Source organism: Ochotona princeps, chromosome 4 (genome assembly GCF_030435755.1).
Source record: "Ochotona princeps isolate mOchPri1 chromosome 4, mOchPri1.hap1, whole genome shotgun sequence".
Taxonomy (NCBI): Eukaryota; Metazoa; Chordata; class Mammalia; order Lagomorpha; family Ochotonidae; genus Ochotona; species Ochotona princeps.
In genome coordinates this window covers 40,528,187-40,554,413 of record NC_080835.1, presented here as the reverse complement: position 1 = coordinate 40,554,413, position 26,227 = coordinate 40,528,187, and the positions used below count along the sequence as shown (strand labels likewise).

Here is a 26,227-nt window from a genome sequence, read left to right as displayed (position 1 = left end):
AAATAAGTAGAGACAGAGAGAGAAGGAAATTTCCATTGATGGGTTTACTTCTCAAATGACTGCAATGCACAGAGCTCAGCTAATCCGAAGCCAGGAATTTCATCTGAGTCTCCCACTGGGTGTAGGGGCCCAAGGACTTTGGCCATCCTCTGCTGCCTTCCCAGGAGCTGGACTGGAAGTGCAACAGCTGGGACACAAACCGGTGCCCATATGAAATGCCAATGCCACAGTTGGAAGCTTAGTCTACTACGCCACAGCACCAGCCTCTACATTTTAGTTTTAAGTTGTATTTAAATAGTCATTGTGTTAGGTAACATAAATGGGGGAAGTGGAGGGAGAGGAGAGGAATCTTTTCCGGAAGAATTTCCAGAACAGGAGTCATGATCCAAAAAAGAAAGTGAGCAGCTGAAGCCTGGGCAAATGGCAGCAGCATCTCACACGGGAACACAGATGAGTCCCAGCTGTGCCACTTGTGATCCATGCTGGCTAATGTGTCTGGGAAAGCAGCACAAGGTGCTCCAAGTGTTTGGACTCCTGCTACCTGTGTGGAAGACCTGGACAGAGTCCCTGGCTCCTGGCTTCCGCCTGGCCCAGACCCAGCCATTGTGGCCATTTGCAGAGTAAGCCAGTAAATGAAAGATGTCCATGACTTTCAAATAAATAAAACAAATCTTTTTTAAAGAAACTAAGTTATGAAACAATGTGTGTGAACCTCTTTAAGTAAGCCCTGCACCTGCTCCCACTTTCAGATACATGATACAATTCTGTGCGAGTGCTTACTTTTAGAAACCCATGAAAATGGCACGGCTGATAACATCGCAGACTGCAAGTACTGATTCTATATAGGATGGTGGGGGATGGGGACAGATAGGGAAGAACTTCAATATTTTGTGTAAATGCTTCTCACTGGTCTATTTAGAGAGGTGTTCATATATTATTCACATCATTACAGAAATGTGAAGAATGAATAGGTAAAACAAAAATCTAAACAACAAAAAAGAAAAACAAAAATCTACTGCTAAAATTCATACAGATCACTAGAGGCCAAAAAAACAGGCATAACAGGAGGAGATGGTTTGGGAGCTGGTAATGACAATGGATAGCTTGACTAATTAGGCTGACAATATTCAAGTGTTTTCAAGCCACTGAGCGCAAGACTGGCTGGCTACCCCAATGGAGTAGGGAATACTGGGAGGCTGGGGAACCCAATCTGTAAGAGAAACCCCACAGGTGCTGTCATCATCCTACCTTTTGGGGAGAGGAAGCTTTCAGTGGGAGGAGGCTGCCCATCACCCAGCCTGGCAAAGGGCCCAGCAATACAATGACCCTGGAGGCCACAGGGGCCTGGATGGACCGACCTCCCTCCACCTAGCAGGGAAACGCCTGATAGCATTCGCCTTTCGTGACTGCAGGAGGGCAGGCAGTTGGGGGCTGCTGCTGCTGTGTAAGTGATGAGCTGGGAACCCAAGCTGGGGCTAAGACTCCCAGGTGTACTGAGCCCTCTCGACACCTTGTAAGGCACTTGGGATTGGTGTCTGATCAGAACTACAATGGTGGGCCCGGCGGCGTGGCCTAGCGGCTAAAGTCCTCGCCTTGAACGCGCCAGGATCCCACATGGGCGCCGGTTCTAATCCCAGTGGCTCCACTTCCCATCCAGCTCCCTGCTGGTGGCCTGGGAAAGCAGTCGAGGACGGTCCAAAGATTTGGGACCCTGCACCCACATGGGAGACCTGGAAGAGGTTCCTGGCTCCTGGCTTCAGATCAGCGCAGCACCAGCCATTGCGCTCACTTGGGGAGTGAATCATCGAATGGAAGATCTTCCCCTCTGTCTCTCTTCCTCTCTGTGTATCTGACTTTGTAACAAAAATAAATTAATTAAAAAAAAAAAAAAGAAGTACAATGGCTCCCAAACTTGGAGTGCAGAGAGGCAGCAGGAGTTGGGTAAGGCCCCTTCTTCAGTGTGGCCTCATAGAAGAGCTTGGGGTGTCCTCTTTATAGAGCTGGAGGGTCCAGGCCGAGAGGGAGAAGGCCCCGGCAGAGAAAGCCTCTGAGTTGTGGAGGTGGGAAGAGCTGAGTCACCTGGAAGAAGAAGGCTTTTCTGTGCTGCTCCTGCAGGGCCTGTTTCAGCTGCTCCACGTCGCGCTCCAGCTTCAGGTATTCGTTCCAGGCATTCTCCATCTCCTGTTGGGCAAGCAAATGCTGCTGGGCCCCTGCCTGCAGGACACCTCCTGGGCTCCTATGCTGCTGACCACTGCTGACCCAGCCAGGGGAAGGGGAGAGCAGGGGCGGGGATGAGGGGATGGAAGGGATGCAGGAGAAGAAAGGGGAGGAAGAGGAGGAAGGGATCCAGGAACAGAGGAGGGGAAAGAATACAGGATCTGCTCATTGGTACTCTGACCCTGGCCACCTGCACACCATCAGATTGACAAATAAACAACTGGAAATTCTGACAGCTTAGAATAACCTGCAGAGATCAGGGGAACAGACCTATAGGCTGTTCTGAGAAATCTGGTCCCTTGGGTGTCATCAGCTTGGGTGGAGACAGCCATGGCCGCTCTGGACAAGCCACAGTCAGGACGCGGCCTGGAGGAGCCTTGCTCTTCTGAGACTCCTGTGCTCAGCTGCCAGGTCAGCTGTGGCTTGGGCAATGAGCCCAGTAGTCACCTGACCAGCCCATCCAGGAGGGACAGTGCCTGAGCCTTCTGCACCCGTTACGCACCGTGGACTCCCGGGAGAGCTCAGCCCGTATGTGGACAAGGTCCTCCTGAAGCAACCTCTGCTGGTAGGCGATCTTCTCCAGGTGCTGGGGCTGGTCTCGGTACTGCTCCATCTGCCGGTGTAACACCTCCAGCACCGACTCCAGCTGGTCCTGCACCGGGGAGGCCCCAAGAGCAACAGGCTGGGACCAGAGGTCTCCCTCTACCCCCGCAGGAAGCCAACAAAGCTGCTGGGCCTGATCAAGGTGGGGAGGAGCCAGAGGCAAGCTGAGGTTGAGGGGGAGGGCGCTCTGCAGCCAGTTCTGACTTAACTCACAGGACAAGTCACCTAACAGCTCGGCCTCACACCCTCATCTAACTCCACAGCCAGTAAAAGATGAGGACAAACCAATGAGTGGGAGGAAAACTCTTTAGGCCCTTGGAAGAAAGGGACAGACTATACTTCTTCAGCAACACAGCCTTACTGAAATACAAAAAGAGCAAAGAAAGCAAGCACTGATGGCCCAAGGGCTGTTCCTGCTGTCCTGCCTCCCATCCAGATGTGCCGCCTCCAAGGCCCAGGTCCAGGAGGAAGGAGCTTTGGGAGCTGAGCTAGTACAGCTGTAGGCACATCTCCAGGGAGCCAGACTCCTTGGCTTCGGGGGGGCCTGGAGGGCATCATACAACCTCCTCTCAGGAGAGATGGGCCAGGGGGCGGGGCGAGGGTGGAGCTTCACATAAATGGGCAGGTACTCCCTAGATCTCCAGGAGCACCTTTTAAACCCAGAGACACTGTCCCACATGAACTACCCCAGGCTGTCCAATGCTAACTCAAGACCAGGCTGTGTCTTAGCAAAGCAGACAAGACACCCCCATCTCCGCTACGCTCTTGCCGCACTGAAGCGCACTTTATTCTCCTTGAGAGCCCGGATCTTGTCTTCCAAGTCCTGGAGGATCCTGTCTTGTTCACAGAAGACACTCAGCTTCACCTGGAGACGGGAAAGGTTGGAGAGGAGCTGAGAGGTTGCTTCGGGTGTGCGACGGGGAAGGCTCTGGCCACAGCAGCACCGGGGCCTGTCAGCAGCTGCCCGCCCTGGGTCTGGGGTGGGGGTGGCGATTGGGGCCCCAGCCCGCCACCCTGCTTACTCACATCAGTGTCACTCTCAGCGATCTTCACGGGCTTTAGACTTCGATCCTTGACAAGGTCCCGGCCTGTCATCTGGGAGGTGAACAGTGTGAAGGGGATTTAGTCACAGTGTTGAGGATCAGGACTTGGGAAGCTCTACGATGGGTGCACGCCCCAGCAGTGCCAGGTAGGAGCATGGCACACAAGGGGCAAAAAGGCGAGCAGTAGCTGCTTTCTTTCCTTGCTGATTTCCATTTCAAGGTAAAACCGATACCTTTCTGTGATCCTAGAAGCACTTGCGTCTCGAGTTAAAGAAAATGTAGATGTTCAATCTACAGGGCCATCTGTTTTGGAAGAATGTTATTTACTCAAAGTGAGTGTGAGAAATCAGCGTGAATCTTGGGAGATTTGCTGCTGATAGGACAGAGGTGAGCTCCTGAACCTGGGGACAAGCACTGATCACAGAAGTCCGTCACTGCTGCCCAGGGGGATGGGTGGACCTGCAGGCCGACTCCAAGCAGCCCACTTTCCCTGGAGGAGCCCTCCTCCCTCACCCCACCCTTCTCGGGAGAGGTCCTGACCAAGGGGAGAAGACTCGCAGGGTTTTTACTGGATTCTTAAATTGCTGAAGCTGGTATGTACTTACGTAAGTCATAAGTTACCATGTCTTCTCAAGAAAAAAAAACACAAAGCAACAGACAAGTCATCCAAACTTAGGGGCCAATGAACTTCACATTTCCCATCCTTCACCTGACCAGGGTGGACAATTTGTCCATCTCACACTGACTCCTAAGTAGCTAAACCAAACTCTCCATTCTGTAGGCTCACTTCCCCTAAATCTGCCTCTTAACTAAAAGCTGTGTGGAGGTAAAGGGAGGTCACTTTTTAACAGATCACCCTAATGGCCAAGTGAAGGTGAAGCTTGGCCAGGTCTACAGGGCACTCCTTTTTCCTGACCTCCCTAGCCAAGACAGGTGTGTCTGTGCTCTGCAGACGGTCCAGGAGGCACGGCCAGAGCCTGTGCACTCCCTCTCCTACTCCATTTGGGAGGCCGTGCACATCTGTGAATGTGAATCTGGGGTAGAAGGCTACTAGCAGACATTCACCTCACAGCTCAAACCAATATGCCCAGCTGTCCTGCCATATTCCTTCTCTTTGTGAATCAGCACATCAGCAAAACCAAAGGTCAAAGGTCAGAGAGTATGGCCTCTCCACACCTGGGCTGATGACTGATCTGGGGCTTCAGACATGCCCCACCACTCCCCATACTTCCTGCAGTCCCACAGTAGAGGGCTGGGGTCATGGCCTTACTGATCTTGGTCCTGAACCCAAGGCCTGCATAAGGGAAGGCATTCCACAAACGTTTACTGAACTGCCCATGGGCCAAAGGGAAACACCCTTGGGTCTGGGGAGGAGGGTTCCTGAAGAAATCAGAACTCCAGCCAAATTCTGCTTTTCCAACCAGCAGGTGATGTGTACATATAAGCATACACACAGTACATGACACACGGGCTCCCACAACAGTCCACGGACACTTCTGTGCTGTCCCATACCACGAGAGATGAGGGGGGCAAGAAAGAGCATGGAATTCACCCTGGTGAACCACACATAGCTGAGCTGCCCAGGAGAGACCTGGGCTTTCAACTCGGGGCAACCCAGGAGAAAAGGCAGGGAAAAGCAGTGAAGCCCTAGTGGTGCCTGCGTCCAAGGGCAGAACAAAGCGCTGGTCTCCTCTGCAGGAGGGATGACCCTGGACTCGCTGCTTGGATAGAACTGCTTTCAAACTAAGATATGCTTTAAGGATTTTGTCCCTCAGTGAAATATTCTCTCCAGTTCACTAAAGCTTTTTACAGCCGATCATCTTTTTGATACTTAAACAATAAAGCCGGAAATCTACTTGAGCAATGCTCCATTTATCCAGCAATATCAGAAAAGAAGTGAGACACTCCATACTCCATGCATAAAGACAAAAGCGTTCTAAAATACGCTCTTCACTGCCTTCATAGGATGCTGCATATACACGCCTCCTCTCTCTCTTCCCAAGGATATTATCACTCCCTCTCTTCTAAGACTTCCCCTGGTTCCCTCAATGTGCTGTTAGGCATCAGAAGCACTGAAAGTTCCAGAGAGCAGATGCTGACTTCGCTCTCTTTAACTGCCCAGCAGTATGTTCCTCCCACATGTAAGTTGGCCGTGGGCTCAGAAAGGCCATCTGGGTCATCTACTCCCCTCACCCCAGCAGTCACCTCACTAAGGGACAGTGTACAGACAACAACAACCTCCCAGCCTGGCCAGGGCCTTGCACCTTGAGGCTGTTTGGCAAATGCTTGCCCCAGGAGTTTGTGAGCAGTTGAGACTAAGGGGCCTTGGCTCTGTTTCCCACAGAGTGAAGGCCTCAGGTGTTGGGGCCAGACCGTGGGATGCTGTTCGCGTAGCTTCTGAGCTCCAGAGAGCTGAGGCTCCTGTGACTTCAAGTAGCTTCACCAAGATGATGCCACCAAAATTTCCTTTCAGAATTGTGCTCTTCTGATAGCAATGTTTAAAACATGGTGGGTGACTTGCCCCCAACACCTCTGTCACAGGCGGGGTGGAGGTGGGGGACATCCATTGATTTGGGGAGGGCACTGTTTTGGTCTAGTCCAGAGACATGCACATCCTGCCCCAGGGCAAAGCCACCTGAATCCCAGAACCCTAGTGGGATCCAAGGCGACTGGTAACGGCCACCCCTTCCCAGGAACCTCACGCTCAGCTCTATCTGGTAATTCCTGGTCATGGAAGCAGACAAGCATAATGGACACACGACATGAGCCGTTGGCAAGCCAGGCAAGCTCCCCCACCCCTTGGCAGCACAGAGAGATGGAGTCACAGGACGCCACAGATGAGGGGCTTGGCCTGCTGTGTTGGCTGGAATGCCGGGGAGAGCTTCAGTGGAAGGAAAAGAAATCAAAATGACTTGCGGGAAGCCTGGGACGGTCAGGAGAGCGACTGGTTAAGCAAGTGATGGAGTCGGCACTGAGCCAGAAGCAATGGAATGGCCCGCTCCGAGACCCGGATCAGATCATCTTACGCTCCTCCTGGGCCGACAGCCCCGTGCTGACTTCTTCAGCACTTTGTAAAGCACGTTGATCAAAGGCTCATTATTTTTAATCTGTTCCAGACAAAAAAGGCAGATACAACAAAATGTAACAGGTGAGACAGGAAACGACACTTGAAGCGGCCAGAATCTGGGTAACTGGTGGGGGACAGGAGATGGGGGTGCCAGGAGAACATGGAATGAACACTTCAGACAACCAGTCTGAAACCTGGTGATGCTGCCTCGCAGTGGTCAGCACCTTCATGACCTTCACTGCCCGCCTTGGTCCCATGGGCACTATGCACAGGCTGGCTTCGTGCGGGTGCCAACCTCAGTGCCTGCTTCTTTCCTGGCTCTGCTTCAGGGGCCCAGGAGGCATCAGAGGAGAGCTTTGCTTCCCGGTTGGTGCTCCCTTGAGTGCAGAATGGGGCCATGTCCCTTCTCACACCTGCCCAGCATCTCTTTCACCCCAGGTTCTCTGCATCAACAACACCTGCAGTGTACCTCAATGATGACATCTTAACACTGGTTTCAGATGCTTCCAACTCCTTCAGGGACCACAGCCTCCACTCTCTAGGACAGCAGAGTTAACCCTTGGCTGGATACCTGAGTCACCTGGTATGCCCAAGTCCCACTCAAAGAGATTCTGCTGTAACTGGCCTGGGACGGGCATTAGTGTTTTTAAAGCCCCAATGGGTGATTCTAACAGGTACCAGGACGGTGAACAGCTGCTCCATACAGAGGGTCTCGCACTATAGCAGGTATCAGGATTAACAAAACACCCAGATGAACTGGGATCTACTTCTCAACGTTCCCACTGAACAGGTCTGGGGTGAGACCCAAGATTTTGCACTTCTAACAAATTTCTTGCTTTTGCAGATGTTCCTGGTCTAGGGACCACACTTGAGAATCAAAATAATTTTTACAAAAATATTCATTTGAAAGCCAGGGTAGGGTGAAAGGAAGAGGAGGAAAGAAGGAGAGAGAGGTAGAGAGACAAAAAATGAATCTTTTATTTGCTGGTTCACTTTCCAGATGGCTACAAAGGCTGGGGCTGGGTCAGGCAGTAGCCAGAAGCCAGAAATTCCATCCTATCTCCCACTTGGGTGGCAGTGGCCCACTTACTTGGGCCATCTTCTGCTGCAAGAAGCTGTATCAGAAGTGGAGTGGTCAGTATGTGAACCAGCACCCATATGGGATGCTGGAACTGTATGGGGTGGCTTAATTGGCTGTGCCATAACGCCAATCCCCAAAACAATGTTTCTAAACCTGGTTGCAGATGAGAACACCCAAGGCCCTTGCTGTTGTTGCTTTAAGAATAATACCTGAATATGACCAATTAAACCACAGTTTCTAAGTGCTAAAAAAAAATAAGCATCTATATTCATTTTAAAAGCTCCTCAGTAGTTCAGGGTTCATCTCCACTTCACAGACCTCAAATTTTGCACAAAAATTACCCTTTTGCTTGATAAAGAGGCAAAATTCTGCGCACCACAGATTCTAACTCAGTAGGGCCCTCCAGATCTGCATTTTTTAAAAAAATCAAACTCCTATGTGATCCTATAGGATGTGTGTTCCCAGGTCACAAACTGTCAGTCCCAGCTCCAGAAGCTGACTTAGGAAACAGACAATGGACACAGAATCCCTGACTTTAGATTCAAATAATCGGCGAGGTTCCAGAGCTCCACAGACCTAGAGCTGCCATGCGACTCTCAGTGTAGTCAAGAGCATCACTAGAGATGACCACTGCCTTCTCCATCTCCCAAGGCATCACCTGAGCCTTGGCATCACAGATGCTCTCGTCCCCCTCATGCTCCCAGGTGTGCTCCCCAGCTGCATAAACACAGCTCAGGTGGTCAGTAGCAGTAAACTCCATGCCCCACCCTCCTGAGCCTGCTGGCGTGCAGCTTCCATGCTGGGGAACATGACACCATGAACACAAGTTCAGGGTAGGGCAAAGCACTGGTATGTGGAGCAAGGCAGGTGTGAAGGTGGTCTCTGGTTCAAATCCCAGTTGAGTAACATTGCAGAGGTCACTTCTCTGATTCTTGGGTACCTGGTCTCTAAGTCAGGGAAAATAGTTTCTACTGCTCAAGGTTGCTGGGAGGGTCAAAGGAGACAAATGCATGTCAAGTGCCCAGGTGCTGCCAGGCAGAACAGAAGCTGAATCCACATAGACCCTTTGTACTCTGGCACCACCAAGGAAAATGCCAGAGAAGCAAACTTGTTCCCCAAATACACATTAGGCAGGACAATTTCTAAGAGACTGACAGGTGCCTGGGTATGATTGCTGGGCACCATGGAAGCGATGCTTCCTCACAGATAAAAGGTTCCACATTGGGAAGTAATCTTCACTGATCTTGGAAGCTGAGCCAGTTGATCAGATGGGAAGATGGGCTCTGGATCCTTAAGCCCCTGGCCCTTGGGACAGGGACATGGAGAACCCCAAGTCAACAAGGCAGGGGTCAGCAGATCAGATGCCAGGTGGGGACATGTTCCATCTTCAGATGCAAGGACTCAGAAGTGAACTCTTGCCAGCAGGTGGCCCCCAGGGGCTATGCTTGGCTCTGCTTCTACTCCCACAGTGGTCCACAGGATCTAGATCTGCACTCAGTCATGTCCAGAGGCCCTCTTCTCAGATCACTACCATTTGCCTCACTGGTACACTGAGACTGGCAGTTTACCACACCTGGGGTCCTACCAGAAAAGCCTTTGGGTCCAGCTCGGTGGCGTAGCAAGTAACGCTGGCATCCTATATGGATGCCAGTTCTATCCCTGACTGCTCCACATCTGATCCAGCTCTCTACTGAGGCACCTGGAAAAGCAGTGGAGAATGGCTCCAGTACTTCAACTCCTGCACCCAAGGGGGAGATAGGAGACCTGGAAAAAGCCCTTGGCTTTGAAACAACCAGCATCGGACACTGTGACCATTTAGTGAATGAACCAGCAGATGGAAGATATCTCTGTCTCTAACTTTCAAATAAACAAAAGGAAGGAAGGAAGAAAGGAAGAAAGGGGAGAAGGGAGGGTTGTGTTTCTTGCACTACACTGAAAGCTCTCTGCTTGAGACAGCCACCCGCCTGCCTAACCCTCCCTGTGGCCCACACCAGAGCTGGACAGTCTCTGCCTCTCCTAGCCTGTCCTTGGCTCCTTCAATCATCTTTCATGGAGCTGCACTACCTGTTTTGGGTTTCTTTACTCCCTGCAACCTGCTCCCCACTAGGGGACTCTTCCCTCCTGGCACAGGGATGCTGGGGAGAATAGGGGATAATGTTTGTTCTGCAGGAAAGGCAGCAGAAGGTGGCACACCCAGGGAAGTAGAACAGTGACCATGTGGCCTGAGCCCCGAGAACGTAGCTTCTGGCACTGGAAAGTGGCCTGCTCTCCTTTGATTTAGCAGGTAGATTTGGGTAGTGGACACTTGTAAGCCATGGGTCTGCCAGCCTTCGACACACCTGAGCTGATCCCAGCCCACCCCTGTTCTGGACCTTGAAGTAGGACACCCAGGAGGGAAGCCTGCATCTCAGCTGGGTCCAAGCAGGGCAGAGCAGGCCTCCTCACCGCTGGCAGGTGTATCAGAACTGTCACACACACATACACACACATACAGCGCAACATCTTCGCTCCTGTGTGATGCAGGTGTGCCTAGCCTGTGTGGGAGACCAGCCTGCCAGCATGGCTTAAGCAGCAGTGACATTTTGCAGCCGACATAGCTATTTTCCATGACAGACAGCGACTAATTCCACAAAACTAGTCACAGGATGGAATTCTGAGTGCACACACAGCACCTCGCTGGTCAGATGCAGCCTGTCTCCAGCCCAGCCAAGCACGCTCCGCAGCAAGTGCACGGCTTGGTGTCCGCAGCAGAGAAAGCAACATTCCAAGGTCTTGAAGAGCATGGGTTTCTTCTCTCCATGGGGGGTGAAGAGGACTTGCCTGTCCCTGTAGGATGCAGCAGGGCGGACTGGGCCACCCAGCCATGGGGGAGTCCCAAGTCCTGCAGTTTCACTACTTCCCATTACTCACTTAAGCTGTGTGACTTGGCTGATATGCAAGCTGGAAGACATCTAGACCCTGAGATAACCTCGTCACCTACCTCACATCCTAAAGCCAGGTCTGTCGTTTTGCTCCTTTCCTGATCCCTAAAGTAGAGTCGGGGCCTCCGTGACCCACCTCCACCTTCTCTCCAAGGCCCTAGCTACATTGCCATGTCTGGATTCTCCTTGCCTCCCAAGGCTCCCCCTCCCCCTTTAGTTTCAATCAAACTCAGACCTCCGGCTCTTCCAGGCTGGACACTCATGCCATCTCCTCCCAGAAGCCAACCCGGTGCTCTCACAAACACTGCCTCCCATCATCGCAGCTCTGGGAGCTGAGCCGACTTGGCGTAAAGATGCATGTCTGTCATTTGGGGCTGCTTCCTTTCCCCGCCTGCACTATTTAAGGAACTTTCTAAAGACTAGGGAGACTTGATGTTCCTCTGGCATTCCCAACCCCCAGCCCATGGCTTCTGCAGAGCTGGGGACAATGCAAGTGTCCCACAGATCCCTAAATGAGCTGGCTGACTGGAGCTTCTCCATCTGCTGCTGCCTTAGGGCAGAAAGTTCACAGCCCTGCTGCCCGAAGATCCCATGTCCCTGGGGATGCAGGGAGGCCTCTCCGGCCCCTCACCACTGCTCACAGCCACTTCCTTTGGGCCAGCTCACATAGGATCAGGCAGGGAAGCCTTCTCACAGTGGGTGCCTGCAGACAGCTGCAGTTAGGGCACGGCAGCGGCTCTCTGAGGCAAAAAGCCTGTTGCTCCCACATGAGGCTTTTTGGACCTTTCTCTGCTTCCAAGGTTGATTTGGATCCTGGGCCTTATCAGCTACAGGGGCAACCCAGGGTTCACTTGCTGTGACCTAATGGGAGGGGGAGGTGGGGAGCTACTGACAAGACTCAAAGCCACACCATTCCAAGTGGACTTTGCTCCCCGAGCAACAGCACCAGAGTCCACCAAGTCATTGTGGTCCAGCACGCTGAACCAGTCACACATCCCGCCCCCACTGGAGGCCCCTGCAATGGAATTGGTCACTTCTGATTCCAACCCCAAGAAGGAGGAGCTTGAGATGGTGCACTGTAATGCATGAGCCACTGCAAAGGACAGGGTTTGAGGCTGTGAGAGAGCGCACGGCTCTGGCTCAGAATGCAGACGCCTACATCTGGTAGCTGGATCCACCCAACCTGCCTGGCCTTGGGCAGCGCCCTCCAGGGGCACTTGCCATGGGGAAGCAGGATCCCTGGCCTCACTCACCTTTAGATCCAGGTACTCCAGGTCTTTCTTCAGCTGGAGGTAGGTATCGTCAGCCTTTAAAAGAAGCAAAGGAGTGGGGAGGGCAGGAAACTGTTAGGAACACACAGGGTTTGCAGAAGTCAGGGCTCTGTGTGTGATTCAGCAACACTGCACAGCCTTGGGGACAGCAGACCAACACACCACCGGGGCCACGGAGGTAGCACACATATCTTGGCACAGCTCAGCACCCTCGGCAGCATGGCAGACCCTGCAGGTCACGTGGGGAAAGCCAGCCGGGCCCCGCATCAGTTGGGCAGGGCAGGGGGGCGGGTAATTCTGAAGAGCTGCAGCAGCCATGCAGCTGGGCTCAGAAGATGGAATGAGGAGGTACACTTGGAAACAGTCCCCATACCTGCTCCACTCTGAGAGGGGCACCCTTCACATGCATGAAGGTGGACACCCCGATAGGTATGGATGGTGCTTGAAAAGCCCAAGAAGGTGAGCTGGGGGGTGTGACAATGGGTTCCAGCAGCTGCTGGAGGGTTCCTGGACATTTGGCTGTTTTTTGGTTAGCATGGTGTCAGAGTGACCATTTCAGGAGCTACTGCAGAAAGGTTTGGGATCAGCTCTATCCATTGCACAGCCCAACCAATCCATCAAGTTCTCCTGTGCCACAAATGGCAACAGCAAAAACTAAGAAAAACCAGATTGCCTAGAACCCTGCTCCCTCATAGAGCAGGTTACAGACCCTGTGGGCACAGGAAGGGGCTGCCGAAGTATAAGAAGGACAGCCCAGCCAGCACTCCCTCAGTGGACAAACGGGTTGGGCAGTGGGTGAGGGCCCTTGCTTGCAGCTCTGATGTAAACTAATCCCATAAATCTACTTTGGGAGCAGGAGTGCAGGCAGGGTTTTAGGCATCAGAAAGCCTATGGGCCCACTGCCAGGGACACCTGGTATCTTGCAAGGACTTCTGTCTATAACGGATACCCTAACCCATGCCTACGTACGTATTCAGCCGGCCCAGCCCCTCCACTCTTTTTTTTTTCTTTAATATCTTTTTTTTATTATTATTATTTTTAATTCATTAATTACATTGTATTATGTAACACAGTTTCATAGGTACTTGGATTCTCCCCACCCCCAGCCCCTCCACTCTTTGCAAGGCAGTAAGAAGCACAGAGCCGAGGAACACTACAAGAAGTCACCCAACTTTGTGCCTTATGGGCATGCACCAGTCCACTCTTTCCGAGTTCCCTGGGTCTCACTAACACAGGACAGTGAAGGAAGTGGCAGTCCTGTCACCCTTGTCACCAGGAGGGACCTTCCCTACCTGAGGACAACAAACCCACTGGGACATCAGTCTGTGCCGCCCAAGGTCTCCCAGTCTCCCTAAAACCTGCTCTCCCAAGCCCAAGGTCCTAGTCATGACCGAGAACACCAGGCAGGCAGGCCCTGACTCTGGCTCCAGTCTGTAGGCTTCAGATGTGTGTTCTGCATGTGATCACGGTTCCATCCCTGCCTAACTCCGCCCAGGTTCCCACGAGCTAGCAGAGCACTGTCTGGAAAAGAGAGAACACCCTGCTTTGTCCATCCAGTCTGCTCAACATTCCCCATGTCCTCAGCATCCCCAGGGAGGCCACACTGGCCACAGGCGTAACAGCTGCCATAGCCCTCCGGACATGACCACACAGCTAACTTGGCAGTCAACACACACACACACACACACACACACACACACACACACACACACACACATACACACACACACAGAAGCCACAGACCAGGGTTCCCAGCCCCATGCAGCCCCTCCCCAGCCCCAGAGCATCTGGCAACAGCAGCCAGAAGCAGACAGGCAGGGGAGGAAGACAAGAACAAGGAAGCGAGTGTAGACCACAGCACAAGAACAAGGGACCACAAGGCTCCTGCCCCGGTCCCGTAAGCCCACTGGCGCTGACCTGGCAGGAGGGCAGGGTCAGCTGGTGTTGCAGTAATTGGCCCACGGCGAAATTCCGCACACTGGCCAGCTTGGCCTGGTGCCGCCGCAGCCGGGCGAGAAGCAGCGAGAGCTCCTCCAGCTGCGAGTGCGCAGACACACGGGCAGGAAGTCAGTCACCATGGGGTCACACCACCGGCACAAGCACACTGCTCACCCTGCACACATTCACTCCGTCATCGGTGCAAGCAACGGGGCTGGTGGGAGGCCATTTTGGTCAGGGAGGCAGTGACCAGCAGTGCGGCCTCAAGTGGGTTAATACAGAGTTAATCAATCCAAGACCCAACCACTGAAGCAGAAAAGGGAATCACTGAGACGAGAGAGACACAGAGGCTTCCGGGAAAATGCTACTTGGAAAGGGAACACAGGCCCAGTGCTCCTCAATGATCCTGCTCTCCACCCCCAAGCCCTTCTAGAGCCTGGGACAGACTCCATTGTCAGCCTGGGGACCCCACACGCCATGGGACATCTGTGGGCATTAGTGTCCTGCAGTGCCAACAGGCTCATGGCTGCCCTGTGGACTGCATCTGATGGGGGAGAGAAAGGCCCGTCCCTGTAAGCTGCCCCATGTCTGCTGCCTGAAGGAGGAGATGAGGAACTGCTTACCGATTTGCCATGCAAACTTGGGGCGCTGACAGTGTGGGTCATGTAACCCATGGAGGGCATGGAGCGGCGGTCCAGGTGAGAGGAGTTCTGCAAGCAGGGACATAACAGGTCACACGGAGCACCAGGCTGGAGCCACATGCTCTGCCACCCACGCCCAGGGACCCTCCACCATGTGCTACATCACCTCTCGGACTCCTACCCAACTGTAACACGGGAACCCACCCTGCCTCTCTGGGTCAAACTAAGATCAACTGCAGAAGCCCACTTGGAGAGATAAAATCTAAATTGAGAGAGGCTGGCACCATGGCATAGCAGGTGAGGCCACCCCCTGCAGTGCCTGCATTCCCACATAAACGAGGGTTCAGGCCCCAGCTGCCCCACTTCTGATTCCCCTCCCTGCTTGTGGCGTGGGAAGGCAGTGGAGGGGATGGCCCAAGTACTGGGACCCCTGTTTTCACATGGGAGATCCGGAATAAGCTTCTGGCTCCTAGCTTCAGCCCAGTCCGGCATGGGCTATTACAGCTATTTTGGAAATGAACCAGCAAGTAGAAGACTTGTCTTACAAATTGGCATTTTAAATAAAGTAAATAAAATCATTAAAAAAAAAAAGACTTAAATTGACTGGATCTTTTTCTGCCTCCCAGGCTGTAAGAAAGCTGACTTGTAGTTGTGTGAACCTGTGTGAGGCACTTGGCTTATCAATACCTCAGAGTTCCAATCTGTGAAGTGGGTATAATCTAGAGCTACCTCAAAGGGTTGGGGAAAAAAGTCCAGTCTTTAGGACTGCACCTTATACCTAAAAGCACTGCTGAAATGCTACCAATCACTATGACCCCAGATTGTTCAAATGCATGTTCAAACAAGAGGAGGCTCAGCCTGGCACATGAGCTGGTAGCCTGGGTGGAGCTTCCTAAGGCTCACCTTGCTGGCGTGGCCCCGGGCCTTCCTGGGAGAACTGCCGAGTGAGATGTCCACACTCCTTCTCTGGTCCGGCGGCTTCACAGTGACCCTCTCCGCTGGTGTGTGTGGCCGCCGGGACGGAAAGACCTTGGGTGGCCCCGGGGGTGGGATGTCCGAGGGCGAAGGAGGGACGGAGATAGAGCGGGGCACCTCCAGCATGCTTCTGCTCCGACCCTGGTCAGCGAACTCCGGTGAGCCGGCACAGATGGGTGCTGTGGGGCTGCCGTGGCGGAACTGCTGGCGCTGCTGCCACTCATAAAGCTGCCACACGGTGCCATCCCGGTGTGCCCGGCGCTCCTCGCTCGACATCTTCAGGTGGCTGGCTCGGTCCTGGGCATACTTGTAGTCACTGGGCAGGTTGCGGGGCGGAGGCGAGGAGCTCCCCGAGGGCTGGTGGGTGCTCTTGGGGAGAGTTTGGTAGCTTTCTGGGAAGGACAGGGACTGGCTGGGACCCTGGCGAGGAAAGGTCTGGTCCAAAGTCAGGCTGAGGAGAGAGAGGAAGGACAGGTCAGGCAATGAGGCCAGGGTTCAGGCAGGCTGTGGGAACAGGGCAAGGTGAACACACAGGTCTGAGTATATGGGGAGATCTGGAAAAGCCCTAAATGATTTTGGTGGGCACTCAGGGCTGCAAACGCATCTCCTCTTGGTAGAACTCCAAAACCCTTTTCTCTGCCAGCCCTGATGCCCATCCTCTCCCAGGCCAAGTGACTCCACCTGCTTACTCTCCCTTTGTCTCCTGCCAGCTGTCAGCTCTTCCAACAGACGGTCACACAGCTGGGAAAGAGCGGCCAGTTCTCCATGTTACCTCCATGCCCCTCTGCCTGGACTCTCAGCTCCAAGCGCTGGAGGCTCCTACAGATCTTTAGTGCAGTTGCTTCAGAGTTTGACCAACTTTCTCCCCTCGGACAACTCCGAGACCCTCCAATGCCTTTCACCCTGCCATTCTGCTGACATTCATTCACTCCTTTGCCCCAAATATTTCCAGCTGTTCACAGAATGAAACCTCAGCTCAACCTAGGCGGTCTCTCAGTGCTCACCCTCAGCCCGCAGTGCTCCCTGCTGTTCTCCTGCTGCTCTGGCCTATTAGGTCCAGGACTAAGCTGGGGCAAGCCAGGAACCCAGGGCTCCACATCCAAGGGTGTCCCCACCCTGGGAGCAAAGGGTGTCTCACAAACATGACAAGCTCAACATCCACGGAGATCTTTCTGTCTCTCTTTCTCTTCATCAATCGAATCTGCCTTTCCAATCAAAATAAATGTTTTAAAATAAAATAACATACATAAGCAAAAGGCAAGCTACTGAGATCAGCCTTCCACAGAAAGACAGGTACTCTCTGATCTTGGCAGGTACATGTGATCTGAGAAAGGAAAACCTATGTAAGCAGAACTCAGCACAGCGGTTACCAGAGGCTGCAGTGTGGGGACGGGGACACCAGTGGTCCAAGGTGCAAAGGTGAGATTAGAAAAGAGGAATAAACTTTAACAATTTATTTATTTTTATTGGAAACAGAAAGATTTTTCATCTGCTTGTTCATTCCCCAAGTGGTCACATCAGCCTGGACTAGCCAATCCAAAGCCAGGAGCCAATCGCACAGGGTCCAGGAATAAGTTTTAGGAGTCTGTCCCACAGTGTGGTGACTGTAGTTAAATGCATTGTATATAGCCACTTGACTTTAAATGCTCTTAATACAAAAGAAAAGAAGGGGTGGGCATTTGGTGTTGTGTTTAAGATGCTATTCAAGACGCCTACATGGCAAAATGGAGTGCCTCATTCAAGTTGGAGTTTCTCTGTATCCAAGCCAGCTTCCTGCTAATGTACACCCTGGGAGGAAGCACGCAAATGGCTACAGTACTCAGGTCCCTGCTGCCCACATGGTAAACCTGGATGAGCTCTGGGCTCCTGGCTTCAGCCCAGCACACATCTGGCTGTTGTGGGCACTTGGGGAGTGAACCAGAGGACGGTAGATGTGTATGTGTGTGTCTGTCTCTGCCTTTAAGACAAAATCAAAATAATTTTAAGCATTCTTAAAGTAGTTTAAGTGGTAGATATGTTAATTGGCTTACATGCATATACCACAACAGCACATTTACCCCTTAAATAAGAATGTGACTTATCAGTGAGAGATCACATTTTTCAGATGCAGGTTATCAGTCTCAGGGCAGACATGCAGAGCTTTAGCAAAGCCCTTTGTATGGTTCCAACACTCTGGCTCTCAGAACTAGGGAGCGTCATTTACACCCCGAGTCTTGTTCTCCTCACATATATTATGGAGACTGGAACAACCACTTAAAAGTTGTGGTGAGGATTAGAAACATTTGTCACTCAAATATCATAGCTTTTCTCTCCTTCTTAATAATGACCTTTGCAACTACGGCAGTACCTGCGATAAGACCCAACTATTCCACTTCAGCAATACATCCAAAGGAAATGAAATCTGAATTGAGAAAAGGATCTGCAATCCTACCCTTACAACAGCACCCCCTTATGCCTGTCCAAAGAGGATTGGATAAAGAAACTCCATGGAATACTACTCAGTCATTAAAAAGAATGAAATTCTACCATTTACAACCAAATGGTCCCCACTAGAGACCATATGTTTAGTGAAACAAGTCAATCCCAAAAGGACAAATATCATAATTTCTCTCTGATATAGGGCAACCTTCATGCAAAATGTGAGATCAATAGCCCTGTCAATCCTGTTTTGGCTACATATTAGGAGGTTTGATATTAGTTTTAATTTTCACTCATTCATAAAAGTTTTTGTTTTTCCTATTAAACTTCGCACTGACTCCTAGATCACACAACAGCATTTGCTTCAGGAAGGTCTTTGATTCTCATTTCTTCAGTGACACATTGCTCATTCAGCAGCATGTGATTTAACTTTAGGATGTTGTAAATTTTCTATTTTTCTCTCTGCTACTGATTTTATTTTATGGCTTTTCATTTAAGGGGATGTATAGTAACTGTGTGAAGATACAATGCAGTGTGCATCTATACTTCCAAATCAAAGATGGACTCCTAACGAAACCGTTGAATGTGTCTTGACAATAGGATGCTGGACTCTCTGCCATTGTCCATGCTTACAAAGTCAGGATACAATTAAATAGAATGATGGATTAGGACTGATTGTGAAGGACTACGCTATTGTAACAACATGGGGGAAACAAGAGGGGGAGGGGAGTGGGGATTTGGAGAAGGAGGAAGGGAAATTCCGGAGCCTATGGATCTGTATCATGAAATAATAAAATGAATGAATAATTAAACAACAACAAAAAAAGGTCTCAAGCCTCACTCCTCCTGTCTGCAAGCAGGTTGGCTTGCCACTAGAGGGCACGGTTTGCCAGTGGTTTTCCTAAGTTACTGAGCGCATGCCTGAGGCAGAGGCAGCGCCTGAATCCTCACTACTCCACCAGGACTTTCCAAGTTTTTGTTCATCCTGCAACAACATAGGGCAAGCCGTGCAAGGCACGTCTGAGCTGCATCTTCACCCCTATGCTCCTCTGTCTCATCTGCAGCCCTCTCCTGAAGCCTGCCTATACTGTCTAGACGGTCAGGGGACCCCACAGGACATGCCCTGAAGTCCTGAGCTCACCTCTAACCTGGGTCCCCCACCTGTGCATTGCCTGCCTCAGAAAAGCGAGGCCGATGGTGAACCCTGGCTGCAGAGGCTGAAGCAGAGCTACCAACCAATGCTGGAGCAGGGACCATGAGAGGGGTGAGAGACTTTCTCACGGCAACCCCCTCAGCCTCCCACCATCATATACCCCACCTGCACCTGCAGCAGGTGGGAGCACCCAGGGCAGCTTTGCAGGACAGCCAACCCATTGGTTACCCCCACTCAGTCTTACCCAAAAGGGGTTCTAAGTTTACCTGCACAACCCTGCTCACTGGCCTCGGGCTTCTGTCATAAAAGGACATTCTGATACAGCTACTTCAGTTAATCACTTACAACAACAGAAGCCCCACCCAGTAGGATTGCCACTTTCCACTGTGGTCTTTATTGTAATCTTCAAGTCCTCTGCTCCACCCCACCCCCAACTCCCTGTCCCCATGCCTTTTTATCTGGCAAGGACGAAAGGTCTTGAAAAAGTTCACAAAAAACATGAATTATGGGGCCTGGCGGCATGGCCTAGCGGCTAAAGTCCTCGCCTTGAACGCACTGGGATTCCATATGGGCGCCGTTCTAATCTCGGCAGCTCCACTTCCCATCCAGCTCCCTGCTTGTGGCCTGGGAAAGCAGTTGACGGCCCAAAGCCTTAGGACCCTGCACCTGTGTGGGAGACATGGAAGAGCTCCTGGCTTCGGATTGGCACAGCACTGGTCGTTGCGGCTCACTTGGGGAGTGAATCATTGGACGGAAGATCTTCCTTTCTGTCTCTCCTCCTCTCTGTATATCTGACTTTGCAATAAAAATAAAATAAATACTTAAAAAAAAGCATGAATTATGAAGAAAACTACATGTGGATTCCAGACATGCTTGCACCAAAATTAACTTTTCTTTTAATTCCATTTTCTTTCCAGTGACTTTTTGAAATACCATCATATGCTTTACTTTAAAACACTAGGAGAAGAACTGGAAGGCTAGAGTTTCAAGACAAGTACTCAGAATGTGTTAACAATCTAAGTACATATCAGTCAATGCTACAGATCATATTCTGCAAGGGGTTAATGATATGAAGTGTAACACACATTTCCAAATATTGAAAGCCTACTGTGAAATTATTTGATGGCACAATTAAGTGACTGCTTGGGATGCTGACATCACATATCGGAGTTCTTGGTATAGAGTCCTGCCTCCATTTCTACCCCAGTTTCCTGTCAGTGCACAAGGGGAGACAACAGGTGATGGCTTGGGAACTTGGCCATCATGTTCTAGGCTCCTGGTTTCCGCCTGACCCAGCTCTGGCTGTTGTGGGCATTTGAGACATCAACCAGTAAAGCAAAGATCTCTCTGTCTGGCTTAAAATAAAATGAAAAAAAAATTTTTTTTTAAGAACTTATGAAAGAATTCCCTGAGCAGTACAAAGCCAAGGCTACAAGACCATACTGCATTCCAAATCACCGTCCTTTCAACATTTCTTTCATATGTTTTGTGTGATACAATCAGCACAGGTCTCCATCTTCTACATTTTCAGATTGAAAATGGGGGGATGCCCCTTTATTAAGTAGCCACACTGTTGATTATTTACTGTCAGAGATTACAAACATTATTTTTAAAAAAAAACACTGGGAATAAAAGATGCAGATTTTTTAAGGCACAAATGAGTAAAAAAAATTAGATACAAATGAAAGATTAGAGAGAGGGCAACACTTGCTCACTCAGAAACTGACCACACTTTCTTTATATTCTGCCATCGATTCTTCATTTTTATCTACTTTTTAGCCCTCTGAGATCTGCTTCTACCCCCGAACTGGAAATTCTCTCACTGTGTAGTCAATGGCTCCGACCCCACCCTGCAGACTTGATGTTCGTTCCTACAGACTTGATGTCAGCAATCTCAAATGGCTGGAACTCCCACCTCCACCCCATAACATCTAACACCCTCCACAGCACCTCCCAGAGCTCCCTGATGCGCTGACCAAGCGCCCACGTTCGCGCCACTGTGAATAACAGGTTTGTAGGCTGACAGAAACTGTTGTGTAGACACATTTCACAACCAAACAGCGTAAAACTGCGTAGCAGCTGCTCAGTTTTACCACTCTTTTCTGCACCCCAGCCACACTGCGTTTCTCATCAGCTATGTCATCCTCATGATCTTTCTTGTCTCTGCCTCCTGACCTGACTTCAACCTTCTAGTTCTATTCAGGGCTGTCTATGTCAGCCCAGCAAGAAACTCAGGATAAGAAAAGTTTTCTGCCATTGAACCAAAGACCCAAAGACGTGAAGAGATCTTGACGTTCTGGATTTTCTGTTTTAGGTGCGCATCTTAGCACCTAAACTTGGCAGGTGCATCAGTGGGAGAAGTCCTCATTTGTAGCCCCTTGTGCTGTTGACTGAAGTCCTCCTAACTGCATCTCCCCACAGAACATGCCAGTTTTTCCTCCTTCATCTCCTGCTCAGCATCCTTTATGGAGACTAGAGTTCTGCCTAACACTTGGGCTGAACATTCCCTGGTCTGTCTTGGTCTTTGGCTACTGTCTACTCTGAGCTAAAGATTCTCAACCCTGATCACATGAGAAGCATCAAGGGAGAAGGGGGGATGAAGGATGTGCTTTTTAAAAACCCTGATGTGTGGCTGCAGCACAGACCAATGGAACTGGGTTTCTGGGAATGGGATTTAGAGCTTAGTCAATGCTAAACCTCAGCAGGTGATTCCAGCATGCAGTAGAGCCACAGTTTCTTGTTGTACAGAATATCACCCAGGGAGGTTTGTCAAACACAGAGATGTCATGACGTCACCTAAAGGCTTTGGGGTAGGACCTCAAATGGCCAAACTGTAGTCATGGGTAAGAATCATGGCTCCACTGGTGGGTGTTGTGGCACAGCGGGTTGAGTTCCTTGGAACACCTGCATTCCCACATTCAAGTGTCTGGTATAAGTCCCAGCTTACTCTCTGCCTTTCTGATCCCACTTCCAGCTAATACACCTGGGAAGCACAAATGATGGCCCAAGGACCTGGATTTCTGCCACACATGCAAGAGACCAAGATGGAGCTCCTGGCTCCAGACTTCAGCCTGGCCCAGCCCTGGCTGTTGTGGGTTTGTAGGTATTTGGGGAGTGAATTAATGGACAGAACACATCTCTCTCTCTCTTTCTCTCTCTCTCTCTCTCTCTCTCTCTCTCTCTCTCTCTCTCTCTATCTATCTATCTGTCTATCTATGGCTTTCTCTGTCTCTGTCTCCCTTCCAAATACATAAATAACAGTTTTTAAAAATCATTTCTTTGGAGTGGCTATTCAGTTTAGTGGTTAAGATGTACACATCTCACATCAGAGTGGCAGGTTTGACACCAGCTCCGGCTTCTGATAGCAGCTCATCTGAGTTCTGAGCTTTACACACTGCCCCTGCACCCTGTAGATGTTGTGGATGACAGCTTATTGTCTCTCAGATTAACTAAGTAATTTTTAAAAATCATAGTTCTCAACTACTGCCAGGGCATCCACTGTGGCCCCAATTAGAGCAGAAATTTTCAAATTTCCCTCCAGTTGCTTTGTGCAGCCTATGGGACACCTTTACCCAGACACGTCACAGGCACCACACTCCTCAGGCAGCCTGCTCCTCCCTATGGCTTCCCTTCAGTGCCCAGTTCCATACCTCCCTACTCACCAAGCCAAGCCTGAAAGGCAGCCTCAGCACCACCTGATACCTTTATCACCCAGAAGTCAGAAATGCAATCCCTGTTCACCTGTTCCTTCCTGAGCCTTCCCAAGACTCTTCCTTATCCCCCTCTTCCCTCATCCTGCTGAACATCTTATATAGCTTCAGCCTCCAAATCCTACACCATCACAGTGGCCTCTCCCCTCGGGTCCTAATCTCTTTGTGAAATATACATCACTCACCAGTGGCTCCCTATACTTTTCCCCACAGGATTCACATCCCTTAACAGGGAGTATGCGAAGCTGCGTAACACAAACTCTGCTGCCTTCGCTCAGCAGGAAGGTCATCTTAGCACCTCTTGCCAGGGGCCTACCTTGATCCACACAACAGCAGCCTCACTCCCCTGTATTTGGGCACATGATTTTGTTTCCAAAAACATACAACATTTGAACAGAGCTGCTGCCTGGTCAATGCCAGGTGGGGCCAAAGAGGCATCACGCCTCTCCTGGCTTGCCTGCACCTATAGCACAGAAGGCCTTCCACTTCTCCTGGCCTGCTCCACAGCAATGTTCATTAGTTGTACAGGATGTTTCCAACGTGACTTAACCTCTGCCCAGCTGGGCCAGACTGAAGTAGTTATAGCCCTCCTGTGCACACCCTGCCCCCTGCCAGCTGCCTGGAAACCAGCCCAGGCTACTCCCTGAGAAGCATTGCTGCCACCCAAGCCCACAAACTAAAAGTCTGGGCCTTGCCAACACAGAGGACAAAGTGTGGCATTTATCAGGCTGTGGCGCCATGGCTGGGTCAGCCCCTGGGAAGCCTGGATGCAACAGGCTCTGCTGTCTTCTCTGGTCAGTGGCTTGTTTTAGCTGCCCAAGGATGCAGAGAAGACTCTGCTGTCTCTTCATGATGAAGAGGCAGCATGGTGGCTGCTGTGGACTCTTGTTGTTCATAAACATGCCCTAAGGAGTCTGAGGTGACTCTAAGACAAAGGCAGGGCTTTGCAAACCAGTAAGAGATGCATGCCTGGCAAATAAGCAGAAGCTACTTCTTGAAAGGAGGGGTGTGGCTAAGCTCATTCCTCTGTGCTCCTGGGACTAATAAATGGAGCGGGATGATCCTAGTTTGCAGAAGCATTTGTTGGATGCACAGAAAAAGTGAGAGGAGGAGGTCAGCTCTAGCTCCTACAGCGTGCCTCACGCATTCTCTCCATGGCATCTCCTGTGGGTTCTGAGACCCACAGGCCTGGGCTTGGACTCTACCTTACCATTTTTCTGTGTGCCCCAGGCAGGTTCTTTTCTGCTTGTCCAAACCTCAGGTTCCCCGTCTGCAAATGAGGACTATCACTCCCTCCTAAAAGGGCAGTTCCAGGGATTTCCAGAGGTTACAGAGGGAAGGAGTTACAAGGCCAACATTTACCCAGCAGGTGCCAGGGAAACGACAGCTACTATCACTACCTTATTAAGCATAGTATTAACAGTGAGCTTGGTCTGTTACTGACCTTCTGCCTTCTGCCTTCTGTACCTTCGCCCAGGACTCCTTTCTCTGGCTGAGCTTCTCAGGGTTGGTCCTGGAAGGATAGGTCCGCTGGTAGGGGCCAGTCCCGTTCTGCTCTCCAGGGCCGTAGGAGGCAGGCAGCAGGCCATTCTTCTCTGCACGCTGGGGCTGTGCCTGCTGGCCTCTGGGACCACTGGGTAGATCCACAAACAAGGCATCTTCTTCGGCAGGTGAGTACAGGGACCTGGCCTTGCTCCGGTCTCGCTTGCCCTCCAGCGGCTCCCTCTGGGAACGGTACCTTTCTTCCTCCTGCTCCGGCCTCTCAAAGCCGAAGGAGTCATCGTGGCCCTGGTGGGGGCAATCCCTTGCGTGTCCAGGGCCTGCACGACCACACTCTCGACAGGACTCTGTGTGGTTGGCCTGGGGGACCGCCTGTCGCTCCTTCTCCATATCCCTGCAAACAAGAGCACACGTTAGGTTCTTCCCAGCACTCACCTCTGCTAGGAACACCTGTCATGCCCAGCCCCTTGCTCTGTCTGCCTACCTACTTCTGCCTTGGGGCTCTGGCTTAAGTGTCATCTCCTCTAGGAAACACCCTGGGACCATGTATGTCTGCTCTTGCAACTCCCAACTAGATAAGTTCTTCCTGCTAAAGTCCATCTGACAGATTGCAGTAGGCCAGCATGCCTACCATGATGACCAGTAAGGAGTATCAGTGTGTCTTCTATGAACACTACTGAATGAAACAATGAATCCATGAGACATTCACAAGAAGGCCATGCCTGAGCTGTCATCTCACTGTTCCTGCTTCCTTTGCTATTTGTCCCTTTTCTTTCTGGGGCTTGGACAGAATGCTCCTGAGCCACAGATCTCTCCTGCTAGAATCTAGTGCAGCTGGCAGCATAAGTCAGAATCTTCAGAGAACAGGCATCTCTTCATATGACTGCCTCTCTACAGTATCAGGGGACAGCTGAAGCAGAGCACACTTACCTACCTGTGAACTGTTACTGTTAGTCAGATGCTAGAGGGAAGGACATGAAGACCCAGGTACCTGTGAAGTGTTACTGTTAGTCAGATGCCAGAGGGAAGGACATGAAGACCCAGGGATGACCAATGATCAACCGGCTGAGACAGAGGAAGCCAGGGCTTCACCCCAGGTCGACTCCAGGGCCTACGTGTGACTGCTTTTCTACGCGTGTGTGTTTGACCTATACACATGCAAATCTGGAAACTTAAGAGGAGAAGGGGGTGGGGTCATAGGTCAGGATGTGAACTGAAGCTAGAAGAGGAGCTTTGGGGGACATAGTAGAGGCCTTCTCATTCATGACTGTCCCATTGTAAGTTGCCTGTCACACTTAGGACAGGATCCAAGTTAATCGCTTGGCTCAGTGGTATAGCAGTGGCTCCATAACCTTTGCAGAATTTATGGTGGACAGGCACGGGGAGCATGCTGCATCCCAGGCAGGCCAGAAATATTACCAGGGACCCGGAGATGGGGCCATCGGTCTAGTGTTACTTCTTGGTTAAAGCCCTCTGGCCTTAAGTTCCACCACTGCTTAAATAGGCCAAGCCTGAGGTGTCCATTTCAACAAGGGAGTATATAACAGAAAAGTTACGAATTCCCCTCGCTGGCCATGTCCCAGATGTCCTTGCAATAACCTCAGAACTTCAACCACCAACTAGTAGTACAAACTCAGGTGAATCAGACAGTCTGAGGGTTAGCTGAGTGAACAGAAATACGAATGCCCA

General features: G+C 51.1%; 1 protein-coding gene across 6 annotated transcripts in view; it reads right to left on the bottom strand.

Annotated features, from left to right (window-relative positions):
- PLEKHA7 (pleckstrin homology domain containing A7) overlaps nucleotides 1-26,227 on the bottom strand; it is a 211,446-nt gene that overhangs the window by 19,231 nt on the left and 165,988 nt on the right. For all 6 annotated transcript variants that reach the window (XM_058663296.1, XM_058663297.1, XM_058663299.1 and 3 more), the window contains 8 exons: nucleotides 24,483-24,932; nucleotides 15,686-16,208; nucleotides 14,765-14,851; nucleotides 12,186-12,239; nucleotides 3,847-3,915; nucleotides 3,605-3,685; nucleotides 2,720-2,869; nucleotides 2,080-2,181 (listed from right to left, as the gene is read on the bottom strand). In XM_058663296.1, coding sequence (XP_058519279.1) covers nucleotides 2,080-2,181; nucleotides 2,720-2,869; nucleotides 3,605-3,685; nucleotides 3,847-3,915; nucleotides 12,186-12,239; nucleotides 14,765-14,851; nucleotides 15,686-16,208; nucleotides 24,483-24,932 — 1,516 coding nt within the window. The remainder of the gene's footprint in view (nucleotides 1-2,079; nucleotides 2,182-2,719; nucleotides 2,870-3,604; nucleotides 3,686-3,846; nucleotides 3,916-12,185; nucleotides 12,240-14,764; nucleotides 14,852-15,685; nucleotides 16,209-24,482; nucleotides 24,933-26,227) is intronic.